Source organism: Cnephaeus nilssonii, assembly GCF_951640355.1.
Source record: "Cnephaeus nilssonii genome assembly, chromosome: 7".
Taxonomy (NCBI): domain Eukaryota; kingdom Metazoa; phylum Chordata; class Mammalia; order Chiroptera; family Vespertilionidae; genus Cnephaeus; species Cnephaeus nilssonii.
In genome coordinates, this window is record NC_137078.1 from 23,758,123 (window position 1) to 23,773,688 (window position 15,566).

General features: G+C 47.6%; 1 protein-coding gene across 5 annotated transcripts in view; it reads left to right on the forward strand.

Annotated features, from left to right (window-relative positions):
* The window catches only part of JARID2 (jumonji and AT-rich interaction domain containing 2), a 290,912-nt gene that overhangs the window by 244,931 nt on the left and 30,415 nt on the right, over window positions 1–15,566 (forward strand). For all 5 annotated transcript variants that reach the window (XM_079776852.1, XM_079776851.1, XM_079776850.1 and 2 more), the window contains one exon: window positions 10,905–11,140. In XM_079776852.1, the coding sequence (XP_079632978.1) occupies window positions 10,905–11,140 (236 nt within the window). The remainder of the gene's footprint in view (window positions 1–10,904; window positions 11,141–15,566) is intronic.

Sequence of the window (15,566 nt, forward strand, 5' to 3'; positions counted from 1 at the left end):
GCACAGTCCTGAGAGTCCCAGTGCGTTCGGACTGGCTACTCCTGTGACTGTTCTCCTGCCCCTGACTTTTTCTTCTAAAAAATAAAATACCCTGGGGTTGTGAAGAAATTAGTATCGTGTTAGATTCCTGGAACCTTTAATCAATTTTGTTGTCCATAGTTGGCTGGGATGTTTATATCATGACATCGTAAGTTGAATTGCGGAGCTGTTCACCAAACTGCTCAGTATTTAATGTTTTCAGCTAAATTCATCTGGCCTGCCTTAAGTGGAATCTTTAGTCACTTGGGAAGTTGTGTTGTTTCCCCAAGACTAAAATGTGCAGGTGGAGTCATCTTTTTCCTGGCTGGAGGTTGGGAGGGACTTGTGTGTGATAGAATATCGGACTCCTGATACTCATTTGGAGAACCTTGAAAATAGTCCCTATTTCAGTGCAAATATTTCTATATTGATTTTTTTTTTTTTTTGTAAAATACTTTTATTCGGAAAATGACCAATTTTCCTTGTATAATTGGCCATGCGTATATCAGGTGCCTTCCAGTTGAACACATTTTTAAGGTGTCTCTCTCCCCGTGTGCTAAGAATGGTTAGAGTCCTTGTTCACATCCAGAGGTGGGCCAGAACCATGCACTTCAGATGTGGTTGGCCATCCCCTTGCATACGGGGTTTTATGAAACCCGCATCTACAGACACTTTATTCACCTGTCCTTCTGGAGTTAATGCATGTCCCCCTCTGAGTATAACCCCTAGTTCTGTGCTCTTTGTCTTGTTTCTGAGAGTGACAGCATGAGATCCCACTGCCTGCTGTCCCCAAAGGCCATCTGCCCAGATGTTCTCCCCCCTGGCACTTTGGAGCATGCTGCGCATGCCTTAGAGCCCTTTGATGTGGGCACCAGCTGTGGCGCTAGTCACCAGCTATCAGTCTTGTCCTTTCCTCAGCTCCTTTGGGGGCCAAGTAGGCCAAGAAACCATTTTTCAATGACAAAAACCATTCATCCTGGTTTATGGTCTTTCTGTTGCCCTGACCTTTATATTCGCATAAAGGTCATTTGCCCTTTTAAACTTTATTATTAGAAGTTATTAGGAACAGATGTAAGAAACATGTTTAAATGGCACTTCTATCCAACCCTGGTAGTTATTTTCCATATGTATTCACAATTTTAGACCTGGCATCAGTGGCAACCAAATTCTGATAAGACAAACAAAAAACCTTTCTATGACTTATAGAATATAAGTTCTGACATAGAAAAGAAAATTCAATTTGCTTTGAAAATCTTTTGTAATTGATTTTTTTCTTGTTCTATGTATAACCAAAGAGCTAGGATTTGACTGTGTAGAAATTCACGAGGGGTTTTGCAAATGCCCTGTAAACCAGTAGAACAGGCATGTGGTGCTGGAGTCTGAGGTGCACTGAGTTGCTGTGGGTGTTGTCTCTTGCATTTCGGAGTGAAGTTGGTGCTGAGAGTGGGTGAGCTGTGCTGCGAGATCTTAAGGGGGCTCCTGCTGCCTTCCCTGGTTTCACACGTGAATGCGGTCGCTGAGTTAGTGGAGCTGTTTTTGCCCAGGGCAAACTGGGTTACATCCCTCACACAGGCTGCATGAAAACCCTTTGGAACTGCTGGCACAGGTTGGCAGACATTCTGTTGTTTTCAGACAATACTGACTCCAAGTTGAACTGGCTCCAGGGAGCAAGTGCAGCTCTTGTATAGTAACAAGGATTTAATGCCAGCCAATTGATGGAGTCTGTCTTCCCCAAGTCGGACACCTTGTAATGACATGAAGCTTACATTTAAATATCTGGCTCGAGATCAGGAACTTGGAGGGCTTCTCTTTTCCTTTCCTTAACACTTTCTTCATTATTTACAACAAGAGGCCTGGTGCATGAAATTCGTGCACTCGGGGGGGAGGGGTCCCCCTCAGCCCAGATTGCAAGACAGCGCAGGCCAGGACCCCACCAGTACACTACCTGTGCCGGGGAGGGATGCGGGAGGTTGGCCAGCCAGGGAGGGACCCCGAGAGGGCTCCAGGGCATGTCCAGCCCATCTCACTCAGACCCCACCAGCAAGCTAACCTACTGGTCAGAGTGTCTGCCCCCTGGTGGTCAATGCACGTCATAGCGAGCAGTTGAGCGACCTTAGCATATCATTAGCATATTACGCTTTGATTGGTTGAATGGCCGACTGGCTGATCAGATACTTAGCATATTATGCTTTTATTATATAGGATGATTCTCTTTTTGTCCCTTGGATTTGCTTTGGGGAACAGACTGGAAGCAGGTCTTATTTTATGTAATTTTGGGGTTAGTCCTGTCTTCCGGCCTTATGTTCATCCTTTCCTTCTTGTCCTGTATCTCTGTGAGCAGACATCTCGGCCCACTGTTCCGTGATGAATCTTGGCCATGTTTCTCTGTCAAGCAGGTGAAAGCTTCAACTGAGTCACCTCAGGATATCATATAACTTCTTTCAGATGCCAGGCAAAACTCAACTAGTAACAGTCATTAGGATTGTCTCCTTTTGTTCAGATGAAGTAGCAAGGTTGGGGTGCCTGGATGTGAGCAGGTAATGGAGATGGGCTGGTCTTGTTAGCTCTATTTAAAGGGAATTACTGTTTTCAGAAGTGAGTCTTATCTCTGCCATTGCAGCAGGAGCTTTTAAAAAGTCAACCTTCTTATATTTGCATAACTCCTTTCTCTGAAGAACACAGAGCACGTTATGTACTTTATTTTAAATACTTAATAAATACTTCGGTGATTGCTGGAAGGCAGATCAGGGGAGGCACTGGTTTGTGATTCAGGAAGCGGAGGCACAGCTGTGTTTGGTGATCTGGGAACCAGAGACCACAGCTTAGCTCTCCGCGTCACACCAAGAGGCTGTGTCTATAGTGAGGGTTTTAAAGACCTGTGACCAGCTTCATGAATCTCGGTGCAGTCTGACTATATGAACTAAGCTTACCTGGGACATCATTGAGTACAAACCTGGAGCTGTAAGTGTGAGCTCCTCCTTGGAAAGTGTAGCTTTCTACCATTCAGATGATGGCGGGAGTGCAGGTAGATGTTTCTGAAGTAACTTCTCTTGCTCATTTCGTTTTCATCTCTTATTGGGAGCCAATCTTATCTTCTCAGGCATGAAATGACCTTAAATCAAAATACCATCCTTTGGATTTAAAGATTTTGCTTGCTGTGGTGTGAAAACACTTGTCTATAGGCAATTTAACTTTCAGAGTATGCATCTACAAATCAATATATTTGTCTCTGTTCATTAATGTAAGAGCTGTTTGTATTTGTGTACATTTTAGTTTCCTAATACGGTTTACTGTGATAAATGCTTTTCCCCTCTCCCTGAAAGAAACGAGTCCAATTATCCCTTTTAATTGGGGACAGTGCGCCTAGATCTTCTATCCATCTGACTCTCTCGGTCTTCCTGTCTCTTATGGTCCGGGTTTAGTCCTTCTCAGTGAGAGCGAACATTTTCTGTTTGTTTGTTTCCTCTTCTCTCCCCTTCTCAAGCATCTTACAAATGAAGACAAAAGATAATTACTTGGAGGGGTAAAACTGGCAGGTTCCCACGACACTTAAAATTAATGAGCTGTTGAGGACAAAATATACCTTTTCTCTGGCTGTATCATCTTTGCTCAGACCTCCCTCTGCCTTTCTTCCCATTTAACACATGATTTGACTTTGGCTGTGTTTGCCATTTGGCTGTGTTTGCCACTGTATCTCTTCTATAAAATAGCAAGATAAGATTGTTACAGAAAGTAGAATCGTTTGAAAACTATCTCACTGTTTAAATTAAAATCAAAATTATTTTATTCAGTTTTAAATGTTTGTATTTTTCTATTTATCTGATCAAAATAGTCTTTAGTAGAATAGGGTACTGTGGTTCATAGAGCAGCCAGTTTTGTGTGTGAAGTTAATGGCACATGTCTTCCTGTCCCCTCTGGTTTCCCCTTTCTGTCTGTCATCAAGGTGCCCACAGCACTGGCTCTGATTTGCAGGCTTGGCTTCCAGAGCCTTGTCCTGCGGAGTTGATGCAGTCCTGGTGGTGGGCAAACTCCTCAAGGCATTAGAATAGAACCAGACTTGTGCATTTTGTTTCAAGTGCTGAGGAAGGATCTGGGTTTTTGTTTTCTCTCTCCCCCAGATCTCAGAAAGATATTGCTGGCTAACCAATGCCACTTAATGCATTCCCATGATGTCCCAGCTTGCAGCTGGCCTCGCCCTTTGTTCCTTTGGGAAGGAGGGTATAGGGCTGGAGCACTGTTCTGTGCCTGTGCCCTGCTACACCTCTGACGTTGACACCTTGGAAGCAGTGTGGTGATCCTAGCAAGCTATCACTTAGCCAGCGCTGATTCCTGCCCTGCTAATGCCCCTTCCTAGATGAGCATCTTCTCAGACTCCTCAGCGCAACCCTGTGAGAGAGAGTAAGTGGAGAAACTAAGGCTCAGGTAGGCAACCAGTCCAAGGCCAAATATTAGCAAATGATTTCTGCAGATTCAGATTTAGGAAGCTTTATCTCAGAGCCTGAGCTTTGGGTATCTGGCAGGTGTAGCAGCCTCTGGGAACCACAGTGTGGCCAACCTTGGGAAAGATAATCCAGCCCAGCAGTTCCAGGCTTTTTGGGACTCCCCCCCGCAAAAAAAAGGCTTTTATTTTTATTTTTAAATTTATTTATTTTTCCTTTTTATTGAATTTATTGGGGTGACACTGGTTAATATAATTATACAGGTTTCAAGTGCACAATTCCACAACACATCATATGTACACTGTATTGTGTGTCCACCACCCAGAGTCATGTCTCCGTCTCCATCCATTATTGTTTATCCCCTCTGCCACCTACCCTTACTCCCCTCCTCCCGGCAGGCCACTCCCACCCCCCAGCAAATACCCTTCCCCCCTAGTGACTGTGTCCATTGGTAATGCTTACATGCATGCATACAAGTCCAGAAGGCTTTTGTTCATGTGGATTGTATTTATTGATACTTATTAAAATTATAACTGAGGACATTAAAAATATTTACTCATTTAAAAATAACACAAACCCATTTACTAGTACACAGTGTATGAGGGTTACAATGTTAACACAGATAACACAAATAACATTTTTATGAAAAATAACTAGATTCTAAAGCCAAGAAATTATAGGTGAGGAGAGTTGCATTGTGTTACATTTTTACTAGTCTCTTTAAATACCTGTCTCAGTAGAAGACATTTAAGTAGGTTTTTACCTACTTTTGCATTCAGTCTCACAGTATTCAGTTTTGGTTGACATATGTGAAGAAAATCAGTCTCAGACAGATATGTGCCTGGAAAGGAGAGGAGCCTTTGTAGATTATTTTATTCTTTGACATCCCACCCATACTCAACCAGTGCTAGTTTCTTTAAGGTCAGTTGTTACAGGAACCTGAACCTGTATCAGGGGGCTTTTCATCAGGTTGCCTTTCACTTTGAATGGATCTCTTACTATGCACACTTTTGTTATGTCAGCTATGGATCGTTTGAACATGATGGTTCACTGAGTTTGCACCTGTTCTAATTGTTGGCACCTTTCACGTGTGGGATTAAAGAGCCCCACAGCCCATCATATCAGAAAGGCCTTAAGAGCTGAAGGCTGTCAGACTCATGGTGGTAGGTATAGGTGTCTCAAAATTGTAATTTTTTTTTGCTTGAAATTGTGCATTCTGTCATTGGGAGCAATAACTGTTAGTTATTTTCCTTGACAGGCTTACTTTATTCATTTTTTTAGTAAATGGCTGACAAATAACTGTATTTGTAGTTCTTTCAAATAAAAAATAGCATGCCGTGAAAAAAGTAGCTAGCTTGCAACTTAAACAGTCTCGAAAGTGCTTTTCCGTGGAAACAGTTGTCCTGTTTTGGTACGCAGGAGAAGTGCTTTATTTGTAGTTCTCATCTTATCACACAAAGTATGTGTCCTCAAGGGTCAAGATTTAATACCATTAACACTCTGTACTGCTTATCCTCATCCTTACAGGACACTGGCTTTGTTTGTTGTTAACCTGCTGTGAAGAGGACTATAATTATTGAAATAGTTTGGGGCTACTGTACTGATGTGTATTACAGCATTATTTTTCCCACCTTTTATTGTAAAAAAAAGAAAAGTTTTACTGAGCTGTAATTCACATCATCATAAAATTTACCCATTTAAAGTTTATAATTCAGGAGGTTTTAGTATAGTCACAAAGTTGTGCAACCCTTACCATGATTAACTTTGAAACGTTGTTTAGCACCTTCTCCCTGAAAAACCTTGTAAATATCAGCAGTCACTCCCATTTTCCCCAAACCTACCAGTCCCTGGCAGCCACCAGTCTACTTTCTGTCTCTATGTATTGGTCTGTTCTGGTTATTAGATGTGAATCTAATCGTGTGATATGTGGCCTTTGTCATTGGCTTCTTTCGCTTACTGTAGTGACTCTAAGATTGGTCCGTGCCGTGACAGGTATCATACTTGAATCCTTTTTATGGATGGATAATATCCCATTTGTTTCTCTAAGTACCAGATTCATCCATCCTTTGGGACTCCCCAGCCTGTTTTCCAGTGTGGCCCCATTAGTTTACATTCCCACCAGCAGTGTATGAGGGTTACAATTTCTCCTCGTCCTCATCATTCATCTTTCTGAGTATAGCCATCCTAGTGGGTGTGGAGTGGAATCGCATGCGCTTTTTAATTGGTTTAAGAGATAAAGGGAGGAAGAGAAAAACATCGATTTGTTGTTCCTTATTTATGACTCATTGGTTGATTCTTGCATGTGCCCTGACCAAGGATTGAACCCACAACCTTGCATGTGGGGACGACACTCTCACCAAGTGAACTACCTGGCCAGGGTTCTCAGGTGCTTTTGATTTGCATTTCCCTGACAGCTAATCCACTTTTAGCCATCACCATCATTGAAATTATCAACACAGTGACAAAGGCAAATATGTTGTAGGATAATTATGAAAACAGTTTTGATCTAGGGGTTCCCTTGAAAGGGACTCAGGGATCCCCCAAGATGTAAGCCACTCATTAACCTGGTAGAGATGTGGGTGTTTTTAACATTGCATTTTTTTCTTGCTTGGGCAGGGCATGAGCAGTGCCTCTTTCTCCCATGGAATGGATATTGGGAGGCAGCGGGTGGCCGCTGTGTTCCCTGAGGAGGTGTGAAGGGCCTGCTCAGTCCAGCCATCTGTCTGTGTTGAAGCTTTTCTTTATACTGTATCTGTAGGGAGGGCGGGCAGGAGGAGAGCCTGTCCCAATCTAATGATGTAGTAACCTGAGACAGTCCTTTAAATACCCAGTAATAATTTCCCCCAAATGTTAAGTGCCTGCCAAGCCCCAGACATTATGCTAGGGCTCCCCGCACAGCGGCACCTGTTATCCCAGGCCACAGATGAGAAAACTGAGGGCGTCAATAACTTGCCCAGTTGTTAAACAGCAGGGCTGGGGATTTAACTGCTCATACAGTGTCTTGAAATGTTAACAAACCCATAGAATTTAAAAAAAAAAAATCTGAACAAAGTAAGTCATTATGGAGCTGGCACTTATTTCATAACAGGCTGTACCTTTTTTAAAAAAATTTTTATTGTGGAAAATATTACTTATGTCCGCTCCCCCCCCCCCCACCGCTTTTCCCCATTAGCCCCCTCCAGCCCGTCCCCACCCCCTGTCCCAGGCTTTCACCACCTAAGTCCATGTCCATGGGTTATGCATATATGCATACAAGGTCTTTGGTTGAGTACCTCCCATCTGCCCACCTCCCCCACCTTCCCTCTGAGGTTCCACACGTTGTTCCATGCTTCCATGTCTCTGGATCCACTCCGTTCATCACTTTATTTTGTTACTTAGGTTACACATATGTGTGAGATTAGGTGATACTTGTCTTTCTCTGACTGACTTATTTCACTTAGCATGATACTCTCCAGGTCCCTCCATGCTGTCTCAAAGGGTAAGAGATTCTTTTTTCCTGCTGCATAGTTTTCCATGGTGTAAATGTCACACAGCTTTCTTTTTTTTTTTTTAAGAATAGGTGGTTGTTTTTTTAATATAGTTTATTGATTTTTTACAGAGAGGAAGGGAGAGGGACAGAGAGTTAGAAACATCGATGGGAGAGAAACATTGATCAGCTGCCTCCTGCACACCTCCCACTGGGGATGTGCCTGCAACCAAGGCACATGCCCTTGACCGGAATCGAACCCGGGACCCTTCAGTCCGCAGGCCAACACTCCATCCACTGAGCCAAATTGGTTAGGGCGTAACACAGCTTTTTTTACCCACTCATCTACTGATGGGCATGTGGGCTGTTTCCAGATCTTAGCTATTATGGATTGTGCTGCTATGAACATAGGAGTACATACCTTCTTTCTGATTGGTGTTTCGAGTTTCTTAGGATATATTCCTAGAAGTGGGATCACTGGGTCAAATGGCAATTCCATATTTAGTTTTTTGAGGAAACTCCATACTGTTCTCCACAGTGGCTGCACTAGTCTGCATTCCCACCAGCAGTGCACGAGGGTTCCTTTTTCTCCACATCCTCTCCAGCACTTGTCATTTGTTGATTTGTTGATAGTAGCTATTCTGACAGGTGTGAGATGGTACCGCATTGTCGTTTTAATTTGCATTTCCCTGATGATCAGTAACTTTGGGCATTTTTTTCATATGTCTCTTGGCAGGCTGCACCTTGATGCACACCCCAGTGGCAGTAACAAAGCACAGAAAAGTATGGAATATTTGAGATTAAAAAACAACCTCTTGTGCCATGTTCCAATAAAGGAGCTGTGCTCACTGCTGTAGAAAATTGGTGAACAGTCAAGAATTGCCTAGATTCATGTTCTTTGGCTTGATTTTTAATCACATTGAAGTATGACTTCTTACAGATGTTGCCTTTAATTTGTCTTGAAAGCAAGCACAGATGCTGCCAGCGTGGGTATGACTGATGCTCTCTGACAGTGGGCAGTTCCTTGCACTTAGAATAAATGCCGGCCATTAAAGCTTCCATTTTGTCTGTAAGTGAGAGCATCCCGCAGAACCTCACACACCCAGGCTGACAGGCCATGTTTGATGTGGGATGGTCTTTACTTCAGCGCTGAGCTTCTGGTTAGAATATGCCATCGCTGGGGCCGGCTCCCATGCAGTCCAGATGTGGGAATGTAAATCTCCGTGGTGTGCCATATACAGAGTAATGACAACTGGACTGCAGAAGTAAGTCTAGCCAATTGAGTCCAAAAACAATTAGGAGGAACCTTGGAGGAATATTTTACCATTTGAAAATATGGAAGGGCTTTCTAGGCATAAAGGTAAAGAAAGAAACTTTAAAAAGTGGGCTAGCAGATTTAGCACAAGAGATAGAAAACCAAATGACAAATAAGAGGATGATACTTGCAACCTATAAGGCATACATGTAATTTGAAGGACACTTAAAATGGAGGTGAACGGTGAAGGAGTGTGTGAGGAAGGAAGTGCGGGTGCAGGTTGGGGAGCAGCCTCAGAGGAGCAGTGGTATGTGTGAGCTCCTCGAGGGCAGGCAGGAGCCGGGACTTTGACCTCTGCTTCTTCCAGCTGCAGGAAAGGTTTCTCCTCACAGCTGCCCGGTCAGGTGGTCAGGTAGCGAGTCCTGCCTGGAGGAGGGGGGGAGACACCTTTCACCAGGAGCCTTCTAAAAGTGACAGCTAGCTCTAGCTGGTTTGGCTCAGTGGATAGTGTCGGCCTGCGGACTGAAGGGTTCTGGGTTCGATTTCAGTCAAGGGCACATGTCCCGGTTGCAGGCTTGAAATCCCCATAGGGGGCGTGCAGAAGACAGCCTGGCCATGGTTCTCTCTCACTCCCTCTCCCTTCCTCTCTGAAATCAATAAAATATATTTCAAAAAAAAATCAAAAATAAAAGTGACAGCTAACGGGGCTTCCTGTCGCTTTCCAGCATGACTCTGCCTGGAGCGCTCGTAGGGCGGAGCAGTTGAGGCACAGGTTTGCCTTCTTCCTCTGCCTTCTGGGATGGTGTGAGGGGAGAGAGCCCTATGGGTTGATTCCTGTAGAGTGGCCGGGCCTGTCGAGTGCATGTCCTGGCTGTACAGCAGAGAAAATGACAGCAGCATCCTCGGAGGAGACTGGAAACTCAGGCATCTCTGGTCCCTTTGACCTCCCGTAGTGGGTGGGATCCAGTGTGCACATTGGGCATTGACTGAGAGCCACTGGGGATTCAGAGCGGGGAGCGGGCATGTGCTAGTGACAGACAGCATGGCCTGGGCAAGGCACTCATCCTCTCCATGCCTGCTGGCTTCATCCATCAACCGGGCCCAACCAGAATGTCCTCGGCCCCCTGCACTCAGGGCGATGGCAGTGTTTCCTGGCTCAGGGGAAGCAGGGGTGGGTGTTAGGACCTCTGGAACAGAAGGGACCTGGCTTCCTGCCCCGGGCCCACTCCTTCCTCCGTGGTCACTGGTGGGTCAGGTCAAGCAGCTGCATCCCCAACACATTCGATGGCCGGTCCTCAGCCTCACTTTGCGGAACTAAATCTGAGAATGTGTTCTTATTCCAGATCCTTTGTACCTTTACACACGACGTGCTCCTGTTCTTGGAACGGCTGTTAGTTTCTTCGTTTTAATTTCTCTTTGTGTATAAGGCATGATGTTGATATTCTAAGGGCTGCTGGGTTTTTTTTGTAGAGATTTTTAAAAAATGGGGTTTGCAATTATTTCAACCATAATATTTCTTAAGATAGGCTTATCATTTTCAGTGTGCCTCTGCGTTCTGGTGCTGGTGTGCTTTGACTGGGGGGCTTGGCCTGGGGGCTGCTTTTGGTAGTGTGGTAGGACTTGATGTACGGAAAGTTCCCTCTTTTACTCTTTCTGACGCCGGGAAGTTTAGGTTCCCTGGCTGCATGCTCAGGTCATGACTTTATTCTTCATTCTTTCTTCCTAGTTTTCAACGGTTCCAGCAGGTCATCACGGGAGAAAGAACCTGTTCAAAAACACAAGAGCAAGGAGGCCACTCCCGGCAAGGAGAAGCACAGTGATCACCGGGCCGACAGCCGGAGGGAGCCGGCTCCAGCCAACCAACCCCCCACGGCCCCCGCCTCGGGCTCCTCGGCCAAGGGGCCCACTGCTAACCACCACCACCCCCCTCTGCATCGGTCGGCTCAGGACTTACGGAAACAGGTAAAGCCCAGCCCTGCCACGCAGGTGACCGTAGTGTGTGGCCCAGAGGGTGCCTGCCAGATGCCACCACCCTGCGCCTCCTAGTTAACTGAAAGGAAAATGTGACTAGTGAGTCTTCCAAAGGCTCAAAAAGCACCACGGTGATGCTCACAGGTGAGGTGGGGAGGTCTGTGGTGCTCACACCTCCTCCCGGGAAGGTCGGTCCCATGGGGCTGGTGGTGCACTCGCATTCACCCCAGCAGGGGCTGCTGTCACTAGGTGCCGCCATCTGTTGAGTCTCCCGTGTTGGGATGGATTGGAATGGGAGCCCCCTCTGAGCCAGCCTCCTTGGAGTCCTGGGGGACCATTACTGGTCAGGCCAAGAGTGGATGAGTTACAACCGGAAGCAGGCCGCCTGCGCTGTGCTGGATTGCTTATCTGTTCATCTTTACGTGACAAGTCAGCATCTCTCCACAGGACATCTGACCAGATTAGCGGTCCGCCAACCTTCGGACCTCACGGACCACCAGTTGGTGACCGCTGGACCAGAGGATGTGCGTGGGCTCCTGTGCCGGGAGCTGTGTGTCTGTGACGGGGGGTGGGGCTAGTGGGGTTCTGTGATAGGGGGTGGGTGAGGGGGGGAGTCTGTGATAGGGGGTGTGGCAAGTGGGGGTCTGTGATAGGGGGTGGGTGAGTGGGGGTCTGTGATAGGGGGTGGGTGAGTGGGGGTCTGTGATGGTGGGTGAGTGGGGGTCTGTGATAGGGGTGGGGCGAGTGGGGGTCTGTGATAGTGGATGGTTGAGTGGGGGTCTTTGATAGGGGGTGGGTGAGAGGGGTCGGTGATAGGGGTGGGGCGAGTGGGGGTCTGTGATAGTGGGTGGGGTAGTGGGGGTCTGTGATAGGGGGTGGATGAGTGGGGGTCTGTAATAGGGGGTGGGTGAGTGGGGGTCTGTGATAGGGGGTGGGCGAGTGGGGGTCGGTGATAGGGGGTGGGCGAGTGGGGGTCTGTGATAGTGGGTGGGTGAGTGGGGGTCTGTTATAGGGGGTGGGCGAGTGGGGGTCGGTGATAGAGGGTGGGGTGAGTGGGGGTCTGTGACGGGGTGGGTGAGGGGGTCTGTGATAGGGGTGGGTGAGGGGTCGGTGATAGGGGTGGGGCGAGTGGAGGTCTGTGATAGGGGGTGGGTGAGAGGGGGTCGGTGATAGGGGTGGGCGAGTGGGGGTCGGTGATAGTGGGTGGGTGAGAGGGGGTCGGTGATAGGGGTGGGTGAGTGGGGGTCTGTGACAGGGTGGGTGAGAGGGGGTCGGTGATAGGGGTGGGTGAGGGGGGTTCTGTTACAGGGGGTGGGTGAGAGGGGGTCGGTGATAGGGGTGGGTGAGTGGAGGTCGGTGATAGGGGTGGGTGAGGGGGGTTCTGTTACAGGGGGTGGGTGAGGGGGTCGGTGATAGGGGTGGGTGAGGGGGGTTCTGTTACAGGGGGTGGGTGAGGGGGTCGGTGATAGGGGTGGGTGAGTGGGGGAGTGGATTCTGCTGAGCACATTTCAGTCCAGCCCGAGGCCCCTCAGAGGGCACTGCTCTCCTGCTCCCACTGCCCCCATTTCTGTCAGATCAGAAAAACAAGTCCTGGTGGAGAAACTCTAAAGAATGGCCTCAGGGCTTAGCCATTGTTGCTGTCACAATGCTCATGTCTTTGGACAGTGATCTCAGTGCCCTGGGAGGAAGGGAGGGAGGGGCGGGGACAAAGGCGGGTGCCCAGAGGCAGTGGTGAAGGGCTGACTGCCCACCCCCACGCAGTGGGCATTTCTTTGACCCTCTGCTCCTGTCCTCACTCTGTTTGAAAGTCAGGAGCCCTGGGGATCAGAGATGAGCCTGCACTGAGAATTTTATCACACGGAGTTAAATTTCCCCCTAGAATAGACGGGAGACTAGCTTTAAAGATTGGTTCGGGCACAGTTTGGGTGTACAGAAGAGATTTCTTGGCTGGCAGCAGAATGGCTGAAACATGGTCAGTGTGGGGTGGTATTCTTTACTTGTGGTCTTTCCTCATTCTTGAAGACATATTTCTCTCTTTTGTGACCAAATTCATAACATACTTAGGAGTGTGTATGAATGTTACTAGCATTGACCTATAGCGTAAATATTGCTCAGCTCTGCAGTTGGTGGGATGACAAGGCAAGCATCCTCACGGATGTTTCCATAGCCCTCAGACACCCCTTCCCCCTTTACATTGTTATCTGGAGATGAAGCAAGTGTTTCTAACATATTTTAAACATTCTTCTTTTCTTAGAACAACTGCACATGATTGTGGAATTGGTCCCCCAGGTTCTGGGTGCCCTGTTTTCAGGATTGAGCAGCACAAAGAATAGGGCACACCATACCCTTGGTTTTTGAGTTGTTAAAGATTTATCTCCATTTAATTTCCAAAGTTGATGGTCTGATAGGCACTTGTGCCGAACTCTCCCACAGATGTTTTGCTTATGAAAAAGAACAATTAAAAAGGGACTCAGAGAGTTGAGGGCCCACGTGGGGCAGGAATGAAGGCTTGTAAAGGATGGATATGCGACTTCATGTTCACAGGGAATCATAAACACACACACTTCCTCTTTCACTTTTGTGTATGAGGCTGGATGGAGTAAACTGGTCTAGTTAACTGCCCTTTGCTACCAAACAAGGAAGTTGCACCCATGGAGGAAAGAGCAGGGGTGCCCCTTGCCCTGGGATCACCCTACCCCTTGCTCCGTGGAATGCACAGGGGGGGGCCTGTCCCACAGGCAGTGAGAGGTGGAGGAGAGATGTGGGGGCTCCCTACAGAGCAGACTCCTGCCATCTGAGTTAGTACGGGAGCCTGGCTTGCTTGCTTTGTTGTCGGCGTCTTTGCAGGTGGGGTGTAAGCGCACAGGTGTTCAGGGGGTTTCCTCCCAGCGTCCCCTCCCCTCTCCTGCTCCTTCCTGACTGTGCTCACCCCCCAATCAACCCAGATGGGATGGCCCAGGGCTCCCAGTTCTAGTTTGGCTTTGACCATGACCTTCTCTAAGAGGTGATATTGAGCTTTTCTGGGACCTATTGTTCATCGGAGCCAATCATGCCTTACTCTCATAGGGATATTCTGAGAAATGAAAGGATAATTTTGAAGCCATCAGATCCCATTAATTACTGTGAAAATAAGGTCAGTAAAAGCACACTGTAGATTCTTTTGTAACTACCTGATGCAAATGATTAGACTCTGACCTTTCTTCTTTCACCTGAATAAGATAGGGGCCCAAAGGGTACTCTGGTCTTGAATTTCAAATAGGATTAATTTTTTTATGTTGGCCCGAAGAGAAGGATACACACGGCTGTGTGAGGTGCGGGTGGGCGAGGGAAGGGGCCCAGTGCTGAGGGTGCAGCTGAGAAGTGACTGCGCCGCTTGCTCTGGCATCATCTGACGCCTCACACTTTTTACCAGAAGCTTGCCCTCCCCCCAACCCCACCCCCTGCCTGGCACAATTCTACTTATGGTTCTTAAGCCTCATACAGGCCCTGTGCCTGAGACAGCAGGTGTGTGCACTTCACCCAGGCCCTGCTCTTGGCGTGAGGGGCCACACCAAACACGCGTCTGCCGTGTGATGCATATGCGTACAGAGCAGCCCTGGGGTTGTTGGCTGCAGTGGCTCCGGATAAGAATCTGGATGTATCATAGGTGTCTGACAGGAGCAAAAGCTATTTTTTGTTTCCTTAAAATAACACTTCAGTTTAAATGCAGTAAAAGGCAGACATTTAGGATGGAAAACAGCTGAGCTGACACCTAGCTAGGGTTTTGAAATGTTAGTTTTCCAGGAGAGTCGTGCGGAGGTTTGTGCTGGTACAGAAATGTGAGTGGTTCGTACGCCAGGACGTGGGTGTCAGGCTGTGCTGACCCTGGTACCTCCCCTGCTCATGGTGGCATTGAGGTCCCCGTGGACACGTGTGGCTGGGAGATGGGGGCATTGCTGCCTCGGAGGGAAGGTTTCACATGAACATCTGCAAGGGTTGCTGCAGAATCCTGGCCTTGTAACATTCAGTGTGGTTCAGCTCTGTTCAAACTAAGGGATTGGGACTGTTCCCAAAGCTGTGACAGGCACCTGAGCTCTCCTAGAGGGCTCGGCGCTCACCCTGGCTGTGCGCATGCTGAAGGTCTCACTGTTTCCTCATCAGCTCAGGCTGCTGGTTCGATTGCACGTCAATGGTATCTGTGGCTCAGGTAAGTTGCCTCCAGCGTCAGCAGGTGCTGGAAGAAGATTTAGGACTGCCAGCAGCACCCAGCGTGGGACTAACTGGCTGCCTGTCCTGCTGCTCATTAACTGGGTCTTTGGGCCCCGTCTCTAACCAAGGGGCCAGCCACACCAGCAGTCCCCTTCCATAGCTTTGCTTATTTTAGGCTCTTTTGTTTTTTCAATTCAGTTTTAAAGCCCAAGGGGACTATTCCCAACTA